Source organism: Salvelinus namaycush, chromosome 27 (genome assembly GCF_016432855.1).
Source record: "Salvelinus namaycush isolate Seneca chromosome 27, SaNama_1.0, whole genome shotgun sequence".
Taxonomy (NCBI): domain Eukaryota; kingdom Metazoa; phylum Chordata; class Actinopteri; order Salmoniformes; family Salmonidae; genus Salvelinus; species Salvelinus namaycush.
Genome location: NC_052333.1, coordinates 8835385 through 8853345, shown reverse-complemented (window position 1 = coordinate 8853345; position 17961 = coordinate 8835385). Strand labels below are relative to the sequence as shown.

The 17961-nt window shown below is 46.0% G+C and overlaps 1 protein-coding gene across 1 annotated transcript in view; it reads left to right on the top strand.

Annotated features, from left to right (window-relative positions):
- Positions 1 to 17961, top strand: part of LOC120022673 (alpha-catulin-like) — a 120226-nt gene that overhangs the window by 47303 nt on the left and 54962 nt on the right. The window contains exon 2 of the mRNA XM_038966658.1: positions 7442 to 7631. Within this exon, the coding sequence (XP_038822586.1) occupies positions 7442 to 7631 (190 nt within the window). The remainder of the gene's footprint in view (positions 1 to 7441; positions 7632 to 17961) is intronic.

The following is a 17961-nucleotide window of genomic DNA, read 5'->3' as shown; positions in this document are numbered from 1 at the left end:
TATAGCAACTCTCACAATCTCTCTTTTGGCTTTAGACCCATATAGCAGCTCACTCTCCTCTCCCTCCCTTTTGGTTTTAAATTAATATAGCATCTCTCTGTCTGATTTAATATAGCATCTCTCTCTCTCTCTGATTAATATTATGTTTCTCCACCCTGCTTCATTACTATTTACACACAGCCCCATGTAGTCATGTGTTCTGTTGATACCGCAGGAGGAAGTTAAGGACACTTTCTCTCCTCTATCTCTATAATACACACGTACACACTGACCGTCAATACACTCTCACATTTCCAAGTATACCCTATCTTTCGCTTCCTTTCAATCAATACATGTATCACTAGCCACTTTAAACTATGCCACTTTATGTTTACATACCCTACATTACTCATCTCATATGTATAGACTGTACACTATACCATCTACTGCATCTTGCCTATGCCGTTCTGTACCATCACTCATTCATATATCTTTATGTACATATTCTTTATCCCTTTACACTTGTGTGTATAAGGTAGTAGTTGTGGAATTGTTAGGTTAGATTACTTGTTGGTTATTACTGCATTGTCGGAACTAGAAGCACAAGCATTTCGCTACACTCGCATTAACATCTGCTAACCATGTGTATGTGACAAATAAAATTTGATTTGATTTGAAATGTTTTATGAGACTCCTGCCCTCATACATTTCCTCCTTGTTTTTCTCAAGAGTAAATGGAGGGATTTCTCACGGAGGGAGCTATTATCAGGTCTCCACAGTCGTTCAACAAGCTGCTAAACGGCAGAGTGTGTTTCCCAAATGGCACCCTATTTCCCTGGTTCTAGCCAAAAGTAGTGCTCTATATAGGGAACAGTGTTCCATTTGGAACACAACCAGATGCACTGGTCAGGTTCCTGAGGTTCTGTCGCATCCCTTCTTTTCTGGGTGAGTGCCAGCGCGAGAGGGCTTTTGAGTGTCATGAATACCAGATACCCCGTGATTCAGGCCCTTTATGACCTGCACGCCAAATATGCACGCCATGCACACACACACACACACACACACACCATCCGTTATCCTCATGTACTGGGTAGTGAAGACACATGACTCTAGATTAGAAAAATGGATTGTCTATTAAGTCTGCACAGAATGTAAATGTCATTGTGATGTTGATTTTAATTCAGGCCAAACATTCTAACCTTCTGCAGAGGATGTGTACAGTGTGACATATGGTAACCAGATCACTGAGTCACCATGGTCCTATACTGTTATATACAGTAGTAGATCTCATCCAGTATTCAGGCTCTGGGACAGAAATGGAATTTCCCTTTTCCTATAGAATGCCTCTTTTTTTCTGTGGGTGAGTTAGCAAACGCTCCTTGGTTTGGAGGCATCATAAGTAGTGACTATCTAATCCTTGCCAGGCAGTGCTGTTGTGATGCATTGAAGGAGAGATAGAGGAGAGTGGCAGATAAGTGGGGAGAGTGAGAGATATGCTCTGTTACCTTTTCTCTCATTGTCTGATTATCCTCCTCTTCAGGGACACACGTCACTAAACCAACCATCGCGTTCCACTCGGCTACACTGTGACATCACGTAGTCACGTACTCACTCCAAACTCACCCGCCGCCCCCTTCCAATTAATGTGTCTCGAGCATCTTCTGTTGTGGCTGGAAAGTGGGCTGTGGTTCTGTTCTGGTTGAGGAATGGGCTGTGGTTCTGTTACATTTTAGTAATTTAGCAGAGGCTCTTAACACTAATTACTCCTGTAAGTTGCATTGGATAACTGACTTGCTCAAGGGCATATCAACATATTTTTCATCTAGTCTACTTGGGAATTCGAACTAGTGAACTTTCGGTTACTAGCCCAACGCTCTTAACCACTAGGCTACCTGCCGCCTGGTTGAAGAGTGGGCTGTGGTTCTGTTATGGTTGAAAAGTGGGCTGTGGTTCTGTTTGAAGAGTGGGCTGTGAAAAGCAGGTGGATGAAGGGGAATTACCTATCCCCACTGCACTTGATGAGCTCCCTAGTGCTTCCTCTCTATGTTCCAGCGCCCTAGGGCCTCCTCTTTGCGTTCCAGCGCCCTAGGGTGTCCTCTTTGCGTTCTCTCTCTCTCTGCCTCTGTTTCTCCCTCTGGTCCTCTTTCCAAATTCACCTACAGTTGAAGTCGGAAGTTTACATACACTTAAGTTTGAGTCATTAAAACTCGTTTTTCAACCACTCCACAAATGTCTTGTTAACAAACTATAGTTTTGGCAAGTCGGTTAGGACATCTACTTTGTGCATGACACAAGGAATTTTTCCAACAATTGTTTACAGACAGATTATTTCACTTATAATTCACTGTATCACAATTCCAGTGGGTCAGAAGTTTACATACACTAAGTATGTAACAGCTTGGAAAATTCCAGAAAATGATGTCATGGCTTTAGAAGCTTCTGATAGGCTAATTGACATCATTTGAGTCAATTGGAGGTGTACCTGTGGATGTATTTCAAGGCCTACCTTCAAACTCAGTGCCTCTTTGCTTGACATCTTGGGGAAATAAAAAATAAATCAGCCAAGACCTCAGAAAAACATTGTAGACCTCTACAAGTCTGGTTCATCATTGGGAGTAATTTCCAAATGCCTGAAGGTACCACGTTTATCTGTACAAACAATAGTACGCAAGTATAAACACCATGGGACCACGCAGCCATCATACCGCTCAGGAAGGAGACGCGTTCTGTCTCCTAGAGATGAAAGTACTTTGGTGCGAAAAGTGCAAATCAGTCCCAGAACAACAACAAAGGACCGTGTGAAGAGGCTAGAGGAGATTAGTACAAAAGTATCTTTATCCATAGTAAAACGAGTCCTATATCGACATAACCTGAAAGGCCGCTCAGCAAGGAAGAAGCCACTGCTCCAAAACCGCCATAAAAAAGCCAGACTACGGTTTGCAACTGCACATGGGGACAAAGATCGTACTTTTTGGAGAAATGTCCTCTGGTCTGATGAAACAAAAATAGAACTGTTTGGCCATAATGACCATCGTTATGTTTGGAGGAAAAAGGGGGAGGCTTGCAAGCCGAAGAACACCATCCCAACCGTGAAGCACGGGGGTGGTATAGCATCATGTTGTGGGGGTGCTTTGCTGCAGGAGGGACTGGTGCACTTCACAAAATAAATGACATCATGAGGGAGGAAAATTATGTAGATATATTGAAGCAACATCTCAAGACATCAGTCAGGAAGTTAAAGCTTGGTCGCAAATGGTTCTTCCAAATGGACAATGACCCCAAGCATACTTCCAAAGTTGTGGCAAAATGGCTTAAGGACAACAAAGTCAAGGTATTGGAGTGGCCATCACAAAGCCCTGACCTCAATCCTATAGAAAATGTGTGGGCAGAAATGAAAAAGCGTGTCTGAGCAAGGAGGCCTACAAACCTGACTCAGTTACACCAGCTCTGTCAGGAGGAATGGGCCAAAATTCACCCAACTTATTGTGGGAAGGCTACCCGAAACGTCTGACCCAAGTTAAACAATTTAAAAGGCAATGCTACCAAATACTAATTGAGTGTATGTAAACTTCTGACCCACTGGGAATGTGATGAAAGAAATAAAAGCTGAAAGAAATAATTCTCTACTATTATTCTGAGATTTCCCATTCTTGAAATAAAGTGGTGATCCTAACTGACCTACTTCAGGGAGTTTTTACTATGATTAAATACAATTTGAAAACTCAGTTTAAATGTATTTGGCTAAGGTGTATGTAAACTTCTGACTTCAACTGTATGTAGGAAATGGACAAACGTATTATCTGTTCCAGCACCTTCTATTCTAAAGTCAGTTCTGAGGTATTTGAATTTGTTTTCCAAATCCCAAAATAATCATTTGAGCCACTAATTGGATGAAATCTTGTTTCAAAAAATCCTACCACATAGATTTTCTGAAGGAATTGATAGCTGTTTTGCGGGCCCAAGTTTAGACAGTTTTACATGTGTTTTAGACTTGTTTTACACATATTTTAAACTTGCTTATAAGCACCATGGTTTGTACAGTAAACCTACTACATTATAGATACCTGACCACAGGGTTGTGTTCCAAATGGCACCCTTCTCCCTTCATGGTGGGCCCTGGTCAAAAGTAGTGCTACAAAGGGGACCATTTGGGACACGCACCAGGAGTTAGTGGGGCTTGAGAATGCCAGTGGTGTACCAGTTTCAATTCCCCCCGACTGAGCTCTCACCAACTGTGCACTGTTATGGTCTGGAAGGGATTGTTTCCATTCAGGTATCTAAGGCAATCAGTGAATAATTTATAGTAATTGGTTCAAACCTATACATAATAGATGACTCTGATCGTAGCGAACAGGTCCCATCTGAGGTGTGTGTGTGTGTGTGTGTGCGCGTGCGTGCGTGCATGAGTTTGCGTGTGTCCGATACATAACAAATTATTCTGATCGTCGCTAATAGGCCCCACCTGAGTTGCCTGTGTGTGCGTGTGTAAGTTTGTTTGTGTACGCGTGTGTGTGCGTGTGTAGATGCTGCGCTACGGGAGACAACTCCTGCTGTCTCACTGCCGGCTCTCTCCACCTGTTAGGCTACTCCATAGGAAATCAAAAGGAAATTCATCTAATATCTACTTCCTCACTTGGGCAAAGTGGTGGAAACACGGCCTGCGCTGTGGCCTGGATGGTGTAGACGGTTATTTGTTTTGGGGAAACATGCTGTTCCACAGTGAAATGGGTTGGTATGCTGATTCAGGTTGAGCAGAGCAGCACACTGTGCCATGGAAAGTGTGTCTCTGTATCACCACACTGACCAGCTTGTGTCTCTGTATCACCACGCTGACCAGCTTGTGTCTCTGTATCACCACGCTGACCAGCTTGTGTCTCTGTATCACCACGCTGACCAGCTTGTGTCTCTGTATCACCACGCTGACCAGCTTGTGTCTCTGTATCACCACGCTGACCAGCTTGTGTCTCTGTATCACCACGCTGACCAGCTTGTGTCTCTGTATCACCACGCTGACCAGCTTGTGTCTCTGTATCACCACGCTGACCAGCTTGTGTCTCTGTATCACCACGCTGACCAGCTTGTGTCTCTGTATCACCACGCTGACCAGGTTGTGTCTCTGTATCACCACGCTGACCAGGTTGTGTCTCTGTATCACCACGCTGACCAGCTTGTGTCTCTGTATCACCACGCTGACCAGCTTGTGTCTCTGTATCACCACGCTGACCAGCTTGTGTCTCTGTATCACCACGCTGACCAGCTTGTGTCTCTGTATCACCACGCTGACCAGCTTGTGTCTCTGTATCACCACGCTGACCAGCTTGTGTCTCTGTATCACCACGCTGACCAGCTTGTGTCTCTGTATCACCACGCTGACCAGCTTGTGTCTCTGTATCACCACGCTGACCAGCTTGTGTCTCTGTATCACCACGCTGACCAGCTTGTGTCTCTGTATCACCACGCTGACCAGCTTGTGTCTCTGTATCACCACGCTGACCAGCTTGTGTCTCTGTATCACCACGCTGACCAGCTTGTGTCTCTGTATCACCACGCTGACCAGGTTGTGTCTCTGTATCACCACGCTGACCAGGTTGTGTCTCTGTATCACCAAGCTGACCAGGTTGTGTCTCTGTATCACCACGCTGACCAGCTTGTGTCTCTGTATCACCACGCTGACCAGCTTGTGTCTCTGTATCACCACGCTGACCAGCTTGTGTCTCTGTATCACCACGCTGACCAGCTTGTGTCTCTGTATCACCACGCTGACCAGCTTGTGTCTCTATCACCACGCTGACCAGCTTGTGTCTCTGTATCACCACGCTGACCAGCTTGTGTCTCTGTATCACCACGCTGACCAGCTTGTGTCTCTGTATCACCACGCTGACCAGCTTGTGTCTCTGTATCACCACGCTGACCAGCTTGTGTCTCTGTATCACCACGCTGACCAGCTTGTGTCTCTGTATCACCACGCTGACCAGCTTGTGTCTCTGTATCACCACGCTGACCAGCTTGTGTCTCTGTATCACCACGCTGACCAGCTTGTGTCTCTGTATCACCACGCTGACCAGCTTGTGTCTCTGTATCACCACGCTGACCAGCTTGTGTCTCTGTATCACCACGCTGACCAGCTTGTGTCTCTGTATCACCACGCTGACCAGCTTGTGTCTCTGTATCACCACGCTGACCAGCTTGTGTCTCTGTATCACCACGCTGACCAGCTTGTGTCTCTGTATCACCACGCTGACCAGCTTGTGTCTCTGTATCACCACGCTGACCAGCTTGTGTCTCTGTATCACCACGCTGACCAGCTTGTGTCTCTGTATCACCACGCTGACCAGCTTGTGTCTCTGTATCACCACGCTGACCAGCTTGTGTCTCTATCACCACGCTGACCAGCTTGTGTGTCTATCACCACGCTGACCAGCTTGTGTTTCTGTATCACCACGCTGACCAGCTTGTGTCTCTGTATCACCACGCTGACCAGCTTGTGTCTCTGTATCACCACGCTGACCAGCTTGTGTTTCTGTATCACCACGCTGACCAGCTTGTGTCTCTGTATCACCACGCTGACCAGCTTGTGTCTCTGTATCACCACGCTGACCAGCTTGTGTCTCTGTATCACCACGCTGACCAGCTTGTGTCTCTGTATCACCACGCTGACCAGCTTGTGTCTCTGTATCACCACGCTGACCAGCTTGTGTCTCTGTATCACCACGCTGACCAGCTTGTGTCTCTGTATCACCACGCTGACCAGCTTGTGTCTCTGTATCACCACGCTGACCAGCTTGTGTCTCTGTATCACCACGCTGACCAGCTTGTGTCTCTGTATCACCACGCTGACCAGCTTGTGTCTCTGTATCACCACGCTGACCAGCTTGTGTCTCTGTATCACCACGCTGACCAGCTTGTGTCTCTGTATCACCACGCTGACCAGCTTGTGTCTCTGTATCACCACGCTGACCAGCTTGTGTCTCTGTATCACCACGCTGACCAGCTTGTGTCTCTGTATCACCACGCTGACCAGCTTGTGTCTCTGTATCACCACGCTGACCAGCTTGTGTCTCTGTATCACCACGCTGACCAGCTTGTGTCTCTGTATCACCACGCTGACCAGCTTGTGTCTCTGTATCACCACGCTGACCAGCTTGTGTCTCTGTGTCACCACGCTGACCAGCTTGTGTCTCTATCACCACACTGACCAGGTTGTGTCTCTGTATCACCACGCTGACCAGCTTGTGTCTCTGTATCACCACGCTGACCAGCTTGTGTCTCTGTATCACCACGCTGACCAGCTTGTGTCTCTGTATCACCACGCTGACCAGCTTGTGTCTCTGTATCACCACGCTGACCAGCCTCTGTATTACAACACTGACCAGCCTCTGTATTACAACACTGACCAGCCTCTGTATCACCACACTGACCAGCCTCTGTATTACCACACTGACCAGTCTCTGTATCCTCCTAGATCACCACACTGATCAACCACAAAGACAAGCCAAAGAAGTCGGAGCGGACCCAGCAGGCCATCCAGAGGGTGGGCCAGGCCGTCAGCGTTGCTGTGGGACGCTTTGTTGGTGTAGGAGAGGCCATCGCCGTGGAGAATGAGGAGCTGAAGGAAGAGATGGGCATGGCTTGTTTCGAGGCACGCAGAGCAGGTAACTGGAGCTGTGTCTGAAATCCTTTCCCTGTGTAGTAGTGATGGGGGAATAAATTGATACGGTTACATATTGGGATATTATTTCTGACGATATATAGTTTTGACAATATCTCAATATTATTTATTGCGCTAGTTGGCTGTACCTGCACCAAAACGCAATAAAATCCCTATCGAATCACAATACATATAGAATCGTGAGAATTGGTGTGGCAGATAGCCTAGTGGTTAGAACGTTGGGCCAGTAACCAAAAGATTGCTGGATCGAATCTCCGAGCTGACAAGGTAAAAATCTGTCGTTCTGCCCCTGAACAAGGCAGTTAACCCACTGTTCCCCGGTAGGCCGTCTTTGTAAATAAGAATTTGTCTCAACTGACTTGCCTAGTTAAATAAGGTTAAAAACATTTAAAAAATTGCAATACATATCGTATCGGCACCTAAGTATCATGATAATATCGTATTGTGAGGTCCCTGGCAATTCCCAGCCATACTATATAGTACACTACTTTTGACCAAAACCCCATGTGGGCCCTGGTCAAAAGTAGTGCACTATATAGGGAATAGGATGCCATTTGGGATGCTGCCTAGGAGTCCAACTGACAGAGTGTTTTTGGGGTAGTTTTCATCATAAATAAATGATTTAAAAGTTGTTCTCTGCCTAGACATCACTCTGCTATCAAACACAACCGCAGCGGAGGCATCCAGAAGTAGGAGGCTTTGTTGTTTTTGTTCCTTTATGAGTGAAGTTGAGCTAAAGTGAAGTGAACAGAGTTACTGCTGCTCTTGCCTGAGGGGGGAAACAGAACAGAGTTACTGCTGCTCTTGTCTGAGGGGGGGAAACAGAACAGAGTTACTGCTGCTCTTGCCTGAGGGGGGGAAACAGAACAGAGTTACTGCTGCTCTTGCCTGAGGGGGGAAAAACAGAACAGAGTTACTGCTGCTCTTGTCTGAGGGGGGAAAAACAGAACAGAGTTACTGCTGCTCTTGCCTGAGGGGGGAAAAACAGAACAGAGTTACTGCTGCTCTTGCCTGAGGGGGGGAAACAGAACAGAGTTACTGCTGCTCTTGCCTGAGGGGGGAAAAACAGAACAGAGTTACTGCTGCTCTTGCCTGAGGGGGGAAAAACAGAACAGAGTTACTGCTGCTCTTGCCTGAGGGGGGAAACAGAACAGAGTTACTGCTGCTCTTGCCTGAGGGGGAAAAACAGAACAGAGTTACTGCTGCTCTTGTCTGAGGGGGGGAAACAGAACAGAGTTACTGCTGCTCTTGCCTGAGGGGGGGAAACAGAACAGAGTTACTGCTGCTCTTGCCTGAGGGGGGGGAACAGAACAGAGTTACTGCTGCTCTTGCCTGAGGGGGGGAAACAGAACAGAGTTACTGCTGCTCTTGCCTGAGGGGGAAAAACAGAACAGAGTTACTGCTGCTCTTGCCTGAGGGGGGAAACAGAACAGAGTTACTGCTGCTCTTGCCTGAGGGGGAAAAACAGAACAGAGTTACTGCTGCTCTTGCCTGAGGGGGGGAAACAGAACAGAGTTACTGCTGCTCTTGCCTGAGGGGGGAAACAGAACAGAGTTACTGCTGCTCTTGCCTGAGGGGGGAAACAGAACAGAGTTACTGCTGCTCTTGCCTGAGGGGGGAAACAGAACAGAGTTACTGCTGCTCTTGCCTGAGGGGGGGGGGGGGGGGGGGAACAGAACAGAGTTACTGCTGCTCTTGCCTGAGGGGGGGAAACAGAACAGAGTTACTGCTGCTCTTGCCTGAGGGGGGGAAACAGAGCAGAGTTACTGCTGCTCTTGCCTGAGGGGGGAAAAACAGAGACAGTGAAAAGAACAGTGTGATTCAGGTTTGGAGAAGTACAGAGCTGGGATGGGAGGAGGAGGGAGAGAGAGGGAGATAAACCACTTTTCCAATCTTTTTGGCTCTACAACAAAGAACAAACACATATACATGATCAAATACAAATCTTAGAATCAACTATTAAAGACTTCCAGAACTCACTGGATTCTCCAATTACCTTGAATGAACTACAGGACAAAATAAAAACCCTCCAACCCAAAAAGGACTATTGTGTGATGGTATCCTCAATGAAATGATCAAACATACAGAAAATAATTTCCAATTGTCTGTACTAAAACTGTAACATCATCCATAGCTCTGGCATCTTCCCCAATATTTGGAACCAAGGACTGATCAACCCAATCCATAGAAGTGGAGCCAAATTTGACCCCAATAACTACAGTGGGATAGGTTTCAACAGCAACTTTGGGAATATCCTCTGCATTAACAGCAGACTCGTACATTTACTCAGTGAAAACAATGAACTGAGCAAATGTCAAATTGGCTTTCTACCAAATTACCATACAACAGACCACATACAGTTGAAGTCAGAAGTTTACACACACTTAGGTTGGAGTCATTAAAACTCGTTTTTCAACCACTCCACAAATTTCTTGTTAACAAACTATAGTTTTGGCAAGTAGGTTAGGACATCTACTTTGTGCATGACACAAGTAATTTTTCCAACAATTGTTTACAGACAGATTATTTCACTTATAATTCACTGTATCACAATTCCAGTGGTCAGAAGTTTACATACACTAAGTTGACGGTGCTTTAAACAGCTTGGAAAATTACAGAAAATTATGTCATTGCTTTAGAAGCTTCTGATAGGCTAATTGACATAATTTGAGTCAATTGGAAGTGTACCTGTGGATGTATTTCAAGACCTACCTTCAAACTCAGTGCCTCTTTGCTTGACATCTTGGGGAAATAAAAAATAAATCAGCCAAGACCTCAGAAAAACATTGTAGACCTCTACAAGTCTGGTTCATCATTGGGAGTAATTTCCAAATGCCTGAAGGTACCACGTTTATCTGTACAAACAATAGTACGCAAGTATAAACACCATGGGACCACGCAGCCATCATACCGCTCAGGAAGGAGACGCGTTCTGTCTCCTAGAGATGAAAGTACTTTGGTGCGAAAAGTGCAAATCAGTCCCAGAACAACAACAAAGGACCGTGTGAAGAGGCTAGAGGAAATTAGTACAAAAGTATCTTTATCCATAGTAAAACGAGTCCTATATCGACATAACCTGAAAGGCCGCTCAGCAAGGAAGAAGCCACTGCTCCAAAACCGCCATAAAAAAGCCAGACTACGGTTTGCAACTGCACATGGGGACAAAGATCGTACTTTTTGGAGAAATGTCCTCTGGTCTGATGAAACAAAAATAGAACTGTTTGGCCATAATGACCATCGTTATGTTTGGAGGAAAAAGGGGGAGGCTTGCAAGCCGAAGAACACCATCCCAACCGTGAAGCACGGGGGTGGTATAGCATCATGTTGTGGGGGTGCTTTGCTGCAGGAGGGACTGGTGCACTTCACAAAATAAATGACATCATGAGGGAGGAAAATTATGTAGATATATTGAAGCAACATCTCAAGACATCAGTCAGGAAGTTAAAGCTTGGTCGCAAATGGTTCTTCCAAATGGACAATGACCCCAAGCATACTTCCAAAGTTGTGGCAAAATGGCTTAAGGACAACAAAGTCAAGGTATTGGAGTGGCCATCACAAAGCCCTGACCTCAATCCTATAGAAAATGTGTGGGCAGAAATGAAAAAGCGTGTCTGAGCAAGGAGGCCTACAAACCTGACTCAGTTACACCAGCTCTGTCAGGAGGAATGGGCCAAAATTCACCCAACTTATTGTGGGAAGGCTACCCGAAACGTCTGACCCAAGTTAAACAATTTAAAAGGCAATGCTACCAAATACTAATTGAGTGTATGTAAACTTCTGACCCACTGGGAATGTGATGAAAGAAATAAAAGCTGAAAGAAATAATTCTCTACTATTATTCTGAGATTTCCCATTCTTGAAATAAAGTGGTGATCCTAACTGACCTACTTCAGGGAGTTTTTACTATGATTAAATACAATTTGAAAACTCAGTTTAAATGTATTTGGCTAAGGTGTATGTAAACTTCTGACTTCAACTGTATTCAACCTGCGAACCCTAATTGACAAACAAACCAAAACAAAGTCTTCTCATGCCTCATTGATTTCGAAAAAGCCTTTGACTCAATTTGGCATGAGGGTCTGTTATACAAATTCATGGAAAGTGGTGTTGACGGAAAAACATACATTATAAAATCCATGTACACAAACAAGTGTGCGATTAAAATTAGCAAAAGTAAACATTTATTTCCACAGGGCCGTGGGGTGAGACAGGGATGCAGCTTAAACCCCACCCTCCAACATATATATCAACGAATTCGCGAGGGCACTAGAACAGTCTGCAGCACCCGCCCTCACCTTACTATCTGAAGTCAAATGTCTACTGTTTGCTGATGATCTGGTGCTTCTGTCCCCAACCATGGAGGGCCTACAACACCTGGGCCCTGACAGTAAATCTCAGTAAGACAAAAATAATGGTGTTCCAAAAAAGGTCCAGTTGCCAGGACCACAAATACAAATTCCATCTAGACACCGTTGCTCTAGAGCAAACACAAACCTATACATACCTCGACCTAAACCTCAGCCGCCACAGGTAACTTCCACAAAGCTGGGAACGATCTGAGAGACAAGGCAAGAAGGGCCTTCTATTCCATCAAAAGGACCACAAAATTTGACATACCAATTAGGATCTGGCTAAAAATACTTGAATCAGTTATAGAACCCATTGCCCTTTATAGTTGTGAGGTCTGGGGCCCGCTCAGCAAACAAGAATTCACAGAATGGGACACCAAATTCACAAAAAACACAAAATTCTGCATGCAGAGCAGGCCTATACCCGCAAATTATCTAAATCCTGAAAAGAGCCGTTCAATTCTACAACCACCTAAAATGAAGCGATTCCCAAACCTTCCATAACAAAGCCATTACCTACAGAGAGTTTAATCTAGAGACGAGTCCACTAAGCAAGCTGGTGCAGCAACACAATTAGACCCAACCAAATCACGAGGAAACAAAAAGATAATTCCAATGTGTCAAGTAATTAACAAAAAAAAACATAGCATGCTAGAATGCTATTTGGTCCTAAACAAAGAGTACACAGTGACAGAATACCTGACCACTGTGACTGACCCCAAATTATGACTATGTACAGACTCAGTGAGCATAGCCTTCCTATTGAGAAAGGCCACCGTAGGCAGACCTGGCTCTCAAGAGAAGACCAGCTATGTGCACACTGCCCACAAAATGAGGTGGATACTGAGCTACACTTCCTAACCTCCTGCCGAATGTATGACCATATTAGAGACACATATTTCCCTCAGATTACACAGACCCACAAGGAATTTGAAAACAAATCCAATGTTGATAAACTCCCATATCTACTGGGTGAAATCCCAGTGTGCCATCACAGCAGCAAGATGTGTGACCTGTTGCCACAAGAAAAGGTCAACCAGTGAAGAACAAACACCATTGTAAATACAACCTATATTTGTTGATTTATTTTTTGTTTTTGTACTTTAACTATTTACACATCGTTACAAATCATATTTTATGTCACATTCGCCTAATACATCAGGTGCAGACCTTACAGTGAAATGCTTACTTACAAGCCCTTAACCAACTATGTATGCAGTTAAGAAAATACAACAACAAAAAGTTAGAGATAAAAGTAACAAATAATTAAAGAGCAGCAGTAAAATAACAATAGCGAGGCTATATACAGGGGGTACCGGTACAGAGGCTAAATACAGGGGGTACCGGTACAGAGGCTATATACAGGGGGTACCGGTACAGAGGCTAAATACAGGGGGTACCGGTACAGAGGCTATATACAGGGGGTACCGGTACAGAGGCTATATACAGGGGGTACCGGTACAGAGGCTATATACAGGGGGTACCGGTACAGAGGCTATATACAGGGGGTACCGGTACAGAGGCTATATACAGGGGGTACCGGTACAGAGGCTATATACAGGGGGTACCGGTACAGAGGCTAAATACAGGGGGTACCGGTACAGAGGCTATATACAGGGGGTACCGGTACAGAGGCTAAATACAGGGGGTACCGGTACAGAGGCTAAATACAGGGGGTACCGGTACAGAGGCTATATACAGGGGGTACCGGTACAGAGGCTATATACAGGGGGTACCGGTACAGAGGCTATATACAGGGGGTACCGGTACAGAGGCTATATACAGGGGGTACCGGTACAGAGGCTAAATACAGGGGGTACCGGTACAGAGGCTAAATACAGGGGGTACCGGTACAGAGGCTATATACAGGGGGTACCGGTACAGAGGCTATATACAGGGGGTACCGGTACAGAGGCTATATACAGGGGGTACCGGTACAGAGGCTATATACAGGGGGTACCGGTACAGAGGCTAAATACAGGGGGTACCGGTGTCAAGGTAGTTGAAGTAATATGTACATGTAGGTATAGTTATTAAAGTCAATATGCATAGATGATAGCAGAGAGTAGCAGCAGCGTAGAAGAGGGGGGGCAATGCAAATAGTCTGGGTAGCCATTTTGATTAGATGTTCAGGAGTCTTATGGCTTGGGGGTAGAAGCTGTTTAAAAGCCTCTTGGACCTAGACTTGGCGCTCCGGTACCTCTTGCCATGCGGTAGCACAGAGAACAGTCTATGACTAGGGTGGCTGGAGTCTTTGACATTTTTTAGGGCCTTCCTCTGACATCTCCTGGTATAGAGGTCCTGGATGGCAGGAAGCTTGGCCCCGGTGATGTACTGGGCCGTACGCACTACCCTCTAATGCCTTGCGGTCCGAGACCGAGCAGTTGCCATACCAGGCAGTGATGCAACCGTCAGGATGCTCTCGATGGTGCAGCTGTAAAACATTTTGAGGATCTGAGTACCCGGGCAAAATCTTTTCAGTCTCTAGAGGGAGAATAGGTTTTGTTGTGCCCTTTTCACGACTGTCTTGGTGTGCTTGGACCATGTTAGTTTGTTGATGATATGGACGCCAAGGAACTTGAAGCTCTCAACCTGCTCCACTACAGCCCCGTCGATGAGAATGGGTGCGTGCTTGGTCCTCCTTTTCCTGTAGTCCACAATCAACTCCTTTGTCTTGATCACATTGAGGAAGAGGTTGTTGTCCTTGCACCACATGGTCAGTTCTCTGACCTCCCTATAGGCAGTCTCATCGTTGTTAGTTATCAGGCCTACCACTGTTGTCATAGGCAAACTTGATGATGGTGTTGGAGTCCTGCCTGGCCGTGCAGTCATGAGTGAACAGGGAGTACAGGAGGGGACTGAGCATGCACCCCTGAGGGGCCCCCGTGTTGCGTATCAGCGTGGTGGATGCATTGTTACTTACCCTTACCACCTGGGGGCGGCCCGTCAGGAAGTCCAGGACCCATTTGCTGAGGGAGGTGTTTAGTCTCAAGGTCCTTAGCTTAGTAGTGAGCTTTGAGGGTACTATGGTGTTGAATGCTGAGCTGTAGTCAATGAATAGCATTCTCACATTGGTGTTCCTTTACCCCAGGTGGGAAAGGGTAGTGTGGAGTGAATTAGAGCTGGCATCATCTGTGGATCTGTTGGGGCAGTATGCAAATTGGAGTGGGTCTAGGGTTTCTGGGATAATGGTGTTGATGTGAGCCATGACCTGCCTTTCAAAGCACTACATGGCTACAGACACGTGAGTGCTACGGGTCGGGTGTCATTTAGGCAGGTTACCTTAGTCCCTGTGCCAAAGAACACTATGATGTTTGAAACATGCTTGAAACATGTTGGTATTACAGACTCACAGGGAGTGGTTGAAAATGTCAGTGAAGACACTTGCCAGTTGGTCAGCGCATGCTCGGAGTACACGTTGTGGTAATCCGTCTGGTCCTGCGGCCTTGTGAGTGTTGACCTGTTTAATGTCGTTGTTCAGCCACGACTCGGTGAAACATATTATATTACAGTTTTCAAGGTCCCATTGGTAGGATATACGTACTCTTAGTTCGTCCCATTTATTTTCCATCGATTGAATGTTGGCTAGCACTACGGATGGCAAAGGTGGATTAGCCACTCGTTGTCTGATCCTCACTAGGCTCCCCGATCTCCTTCAGCGAAATCTCTGTTTCTTCCTCCTGCGAATGACGTGGATGAGGGCCTGTTCGGGTGTTCGAGTATATCCTTCCCGTCCGACTCATTAAAGAAAAATGATTTGTCCAATTCGAGATGAGTAATCGCTGTTCTGATGTCCAGAAGCTCTTTTCAGTCATAAGAGACGGTAGCAGCAACATTATGTACAAAATAGCACAGTTGGTTAAAACGGCATCCATCTTCTCCGGCGCCATCATACATATACAACACATATATATACACTGCTCAAAAAAATAAAGGGAACACTTAAACAACACATGTAACTCCAAGTCAATCACACTTCTGTGAAATCAAACTGTCCACTTAGGAAGCAACACTGATTGACAATACATTTCACATGCTGTTGTGCAAATGGAATAGACAACCGGTGGAAATTATAGGTAATTAGCAAGACACCCCCAATAAAGGAGTTCTGCAGGTGGTGACCACAGACCACTTCTCAGTTCCTATGCTTCCTGGCTGATGTTTTGGTCACTTTTGAATGCTGGCGGTGCTTTCACTCTAGTGGTAGCATGAGACGGAGTCTACAACCCACACAAGTGGCTCAGGTAGTGCAGCTCATCCAGGATGGCACATCAATGCGAGCTGTGGCAAGAAGGTTTGCTGTGTCTGTCAGCATAGTGTCCAGAGCATGGAGGCGCTACCAGGAGACAGGCCAGTACATCAGGATACGTGGAGGAGGCCGTAGGAGGGCAACAACCCAGCAGCAGGACCGCTACCTCCGCCTTTGTGCAAGGAGGAGCACTGCCAGAGCCCTGCAAAATGACCTCCAGCAGGCCACAAATGTGCATGTGTCTGCTCAAACGGTCAGAAACAGACTCCATGAGGGTGGTATGAGGGCCCGACGTCCACAGGTGGGGGTTGTGCTTACAGCCCAACACCGTGCAGGACGTTTGGCATTTGCCAGAGAACACCAAGATTGGCAAATTCGCCATTGGCGCCCTGTGCTCTTCACAGATGAAAGCAGGTTCACACTGAGCACATGTGACAGAATCTGGAGACGCCGTGGAGAACGTTCTGCTGCCTGCAACATCCTCCAGCATGACCGGTTTGGCGGTGGGTCAGTCATGGTGTGGGGTGGCATTTCTTTGGGGGGCCGCACAGCCCTCCATGTGCTCGCCAGAGGTAGCCTGACTGCCATTAGGTACCGAGATGAGATCCTCAGACCCCTTGTGAGACCATATGCTGGTGTGGTTGGCCCTGGGTTCCTCCTAATGCAAGACAATGCTCGACCTCATGTGGCTGGAGTGTGTCAGCAGTTCCTGCAAGAGGAAGGCATTGATGCTATGGACTGGCCCGCCCGTTCCCCAGACCTGAATCCAATTGAGCACATCTGGGACATCATGTCTCGCTCCATCCACCAACGCCACATTGCACCACAGACTGTCCAGGAGTTGGCGGATGCTTTAGTCCAGGTCTGGGAGGAGATCCCTCAGGAGACCATCCGCCACCTCATCAGGAGCATGCCCAGGCGTTGTAGGGAGGTCAATACAGGCACGTGGAGGCCACACACACTACTGAGCCTCATTTTGACTTGTTTTAAGGACATTACATCAAAGTTGGATCAGCCTGTAGTGTGGTTTTCCACTTTAATTTTGAGTGTGACTCCAAATCCAGACCTCCATGGGTAGATACATTTGATTTCCATTGATCATTTCTGTGTGATTTTGTTGTCAGCACATTCAACTATGTAAAGAAAAAAGTATTTAATAAGAATATTTCATTCATTCAGATCTAGGATGTGTTATTTTAGTGTTCCCTTTATTTTTTTGAGCAGTGTATATACATACATACATACATACATACATACATATATATATACTATACACAATTTATACACAATATATATACTTTTGTGAGTGTAATGCTTACTGTTTGTTTTTATTGTTTATTTGACTTTTGTTTATTATCTACTTCACTTGCTTTGGCAATGTTAACAAATGTTCCCATGCCAATAAAGCCCTTGGAGAGGGAGAGAGAGCCGTTTCCCTCTCTTTCAACACTTTTCGTGGGAGGGGGATATCTACACCACGGCTATCAACTCCCTTTCAACCGAACAGTGTAATGTATTTTTGAGCCGGCTTTGCAACTCTTATCCAGCGAAAAATAGCAAGATAAATATGGGGACGAAGCCTAAGGTCTGAAGCCCAATCGCAGTCTTATCCTGTTGATAAGTCCAAAACAAAATTTCACAGGGTAAGTATTTAGACCCCCAACACAAGGGATAATAGGTTTGTTTGGGAGAAGCGGCATGTGTAACAATGTCTT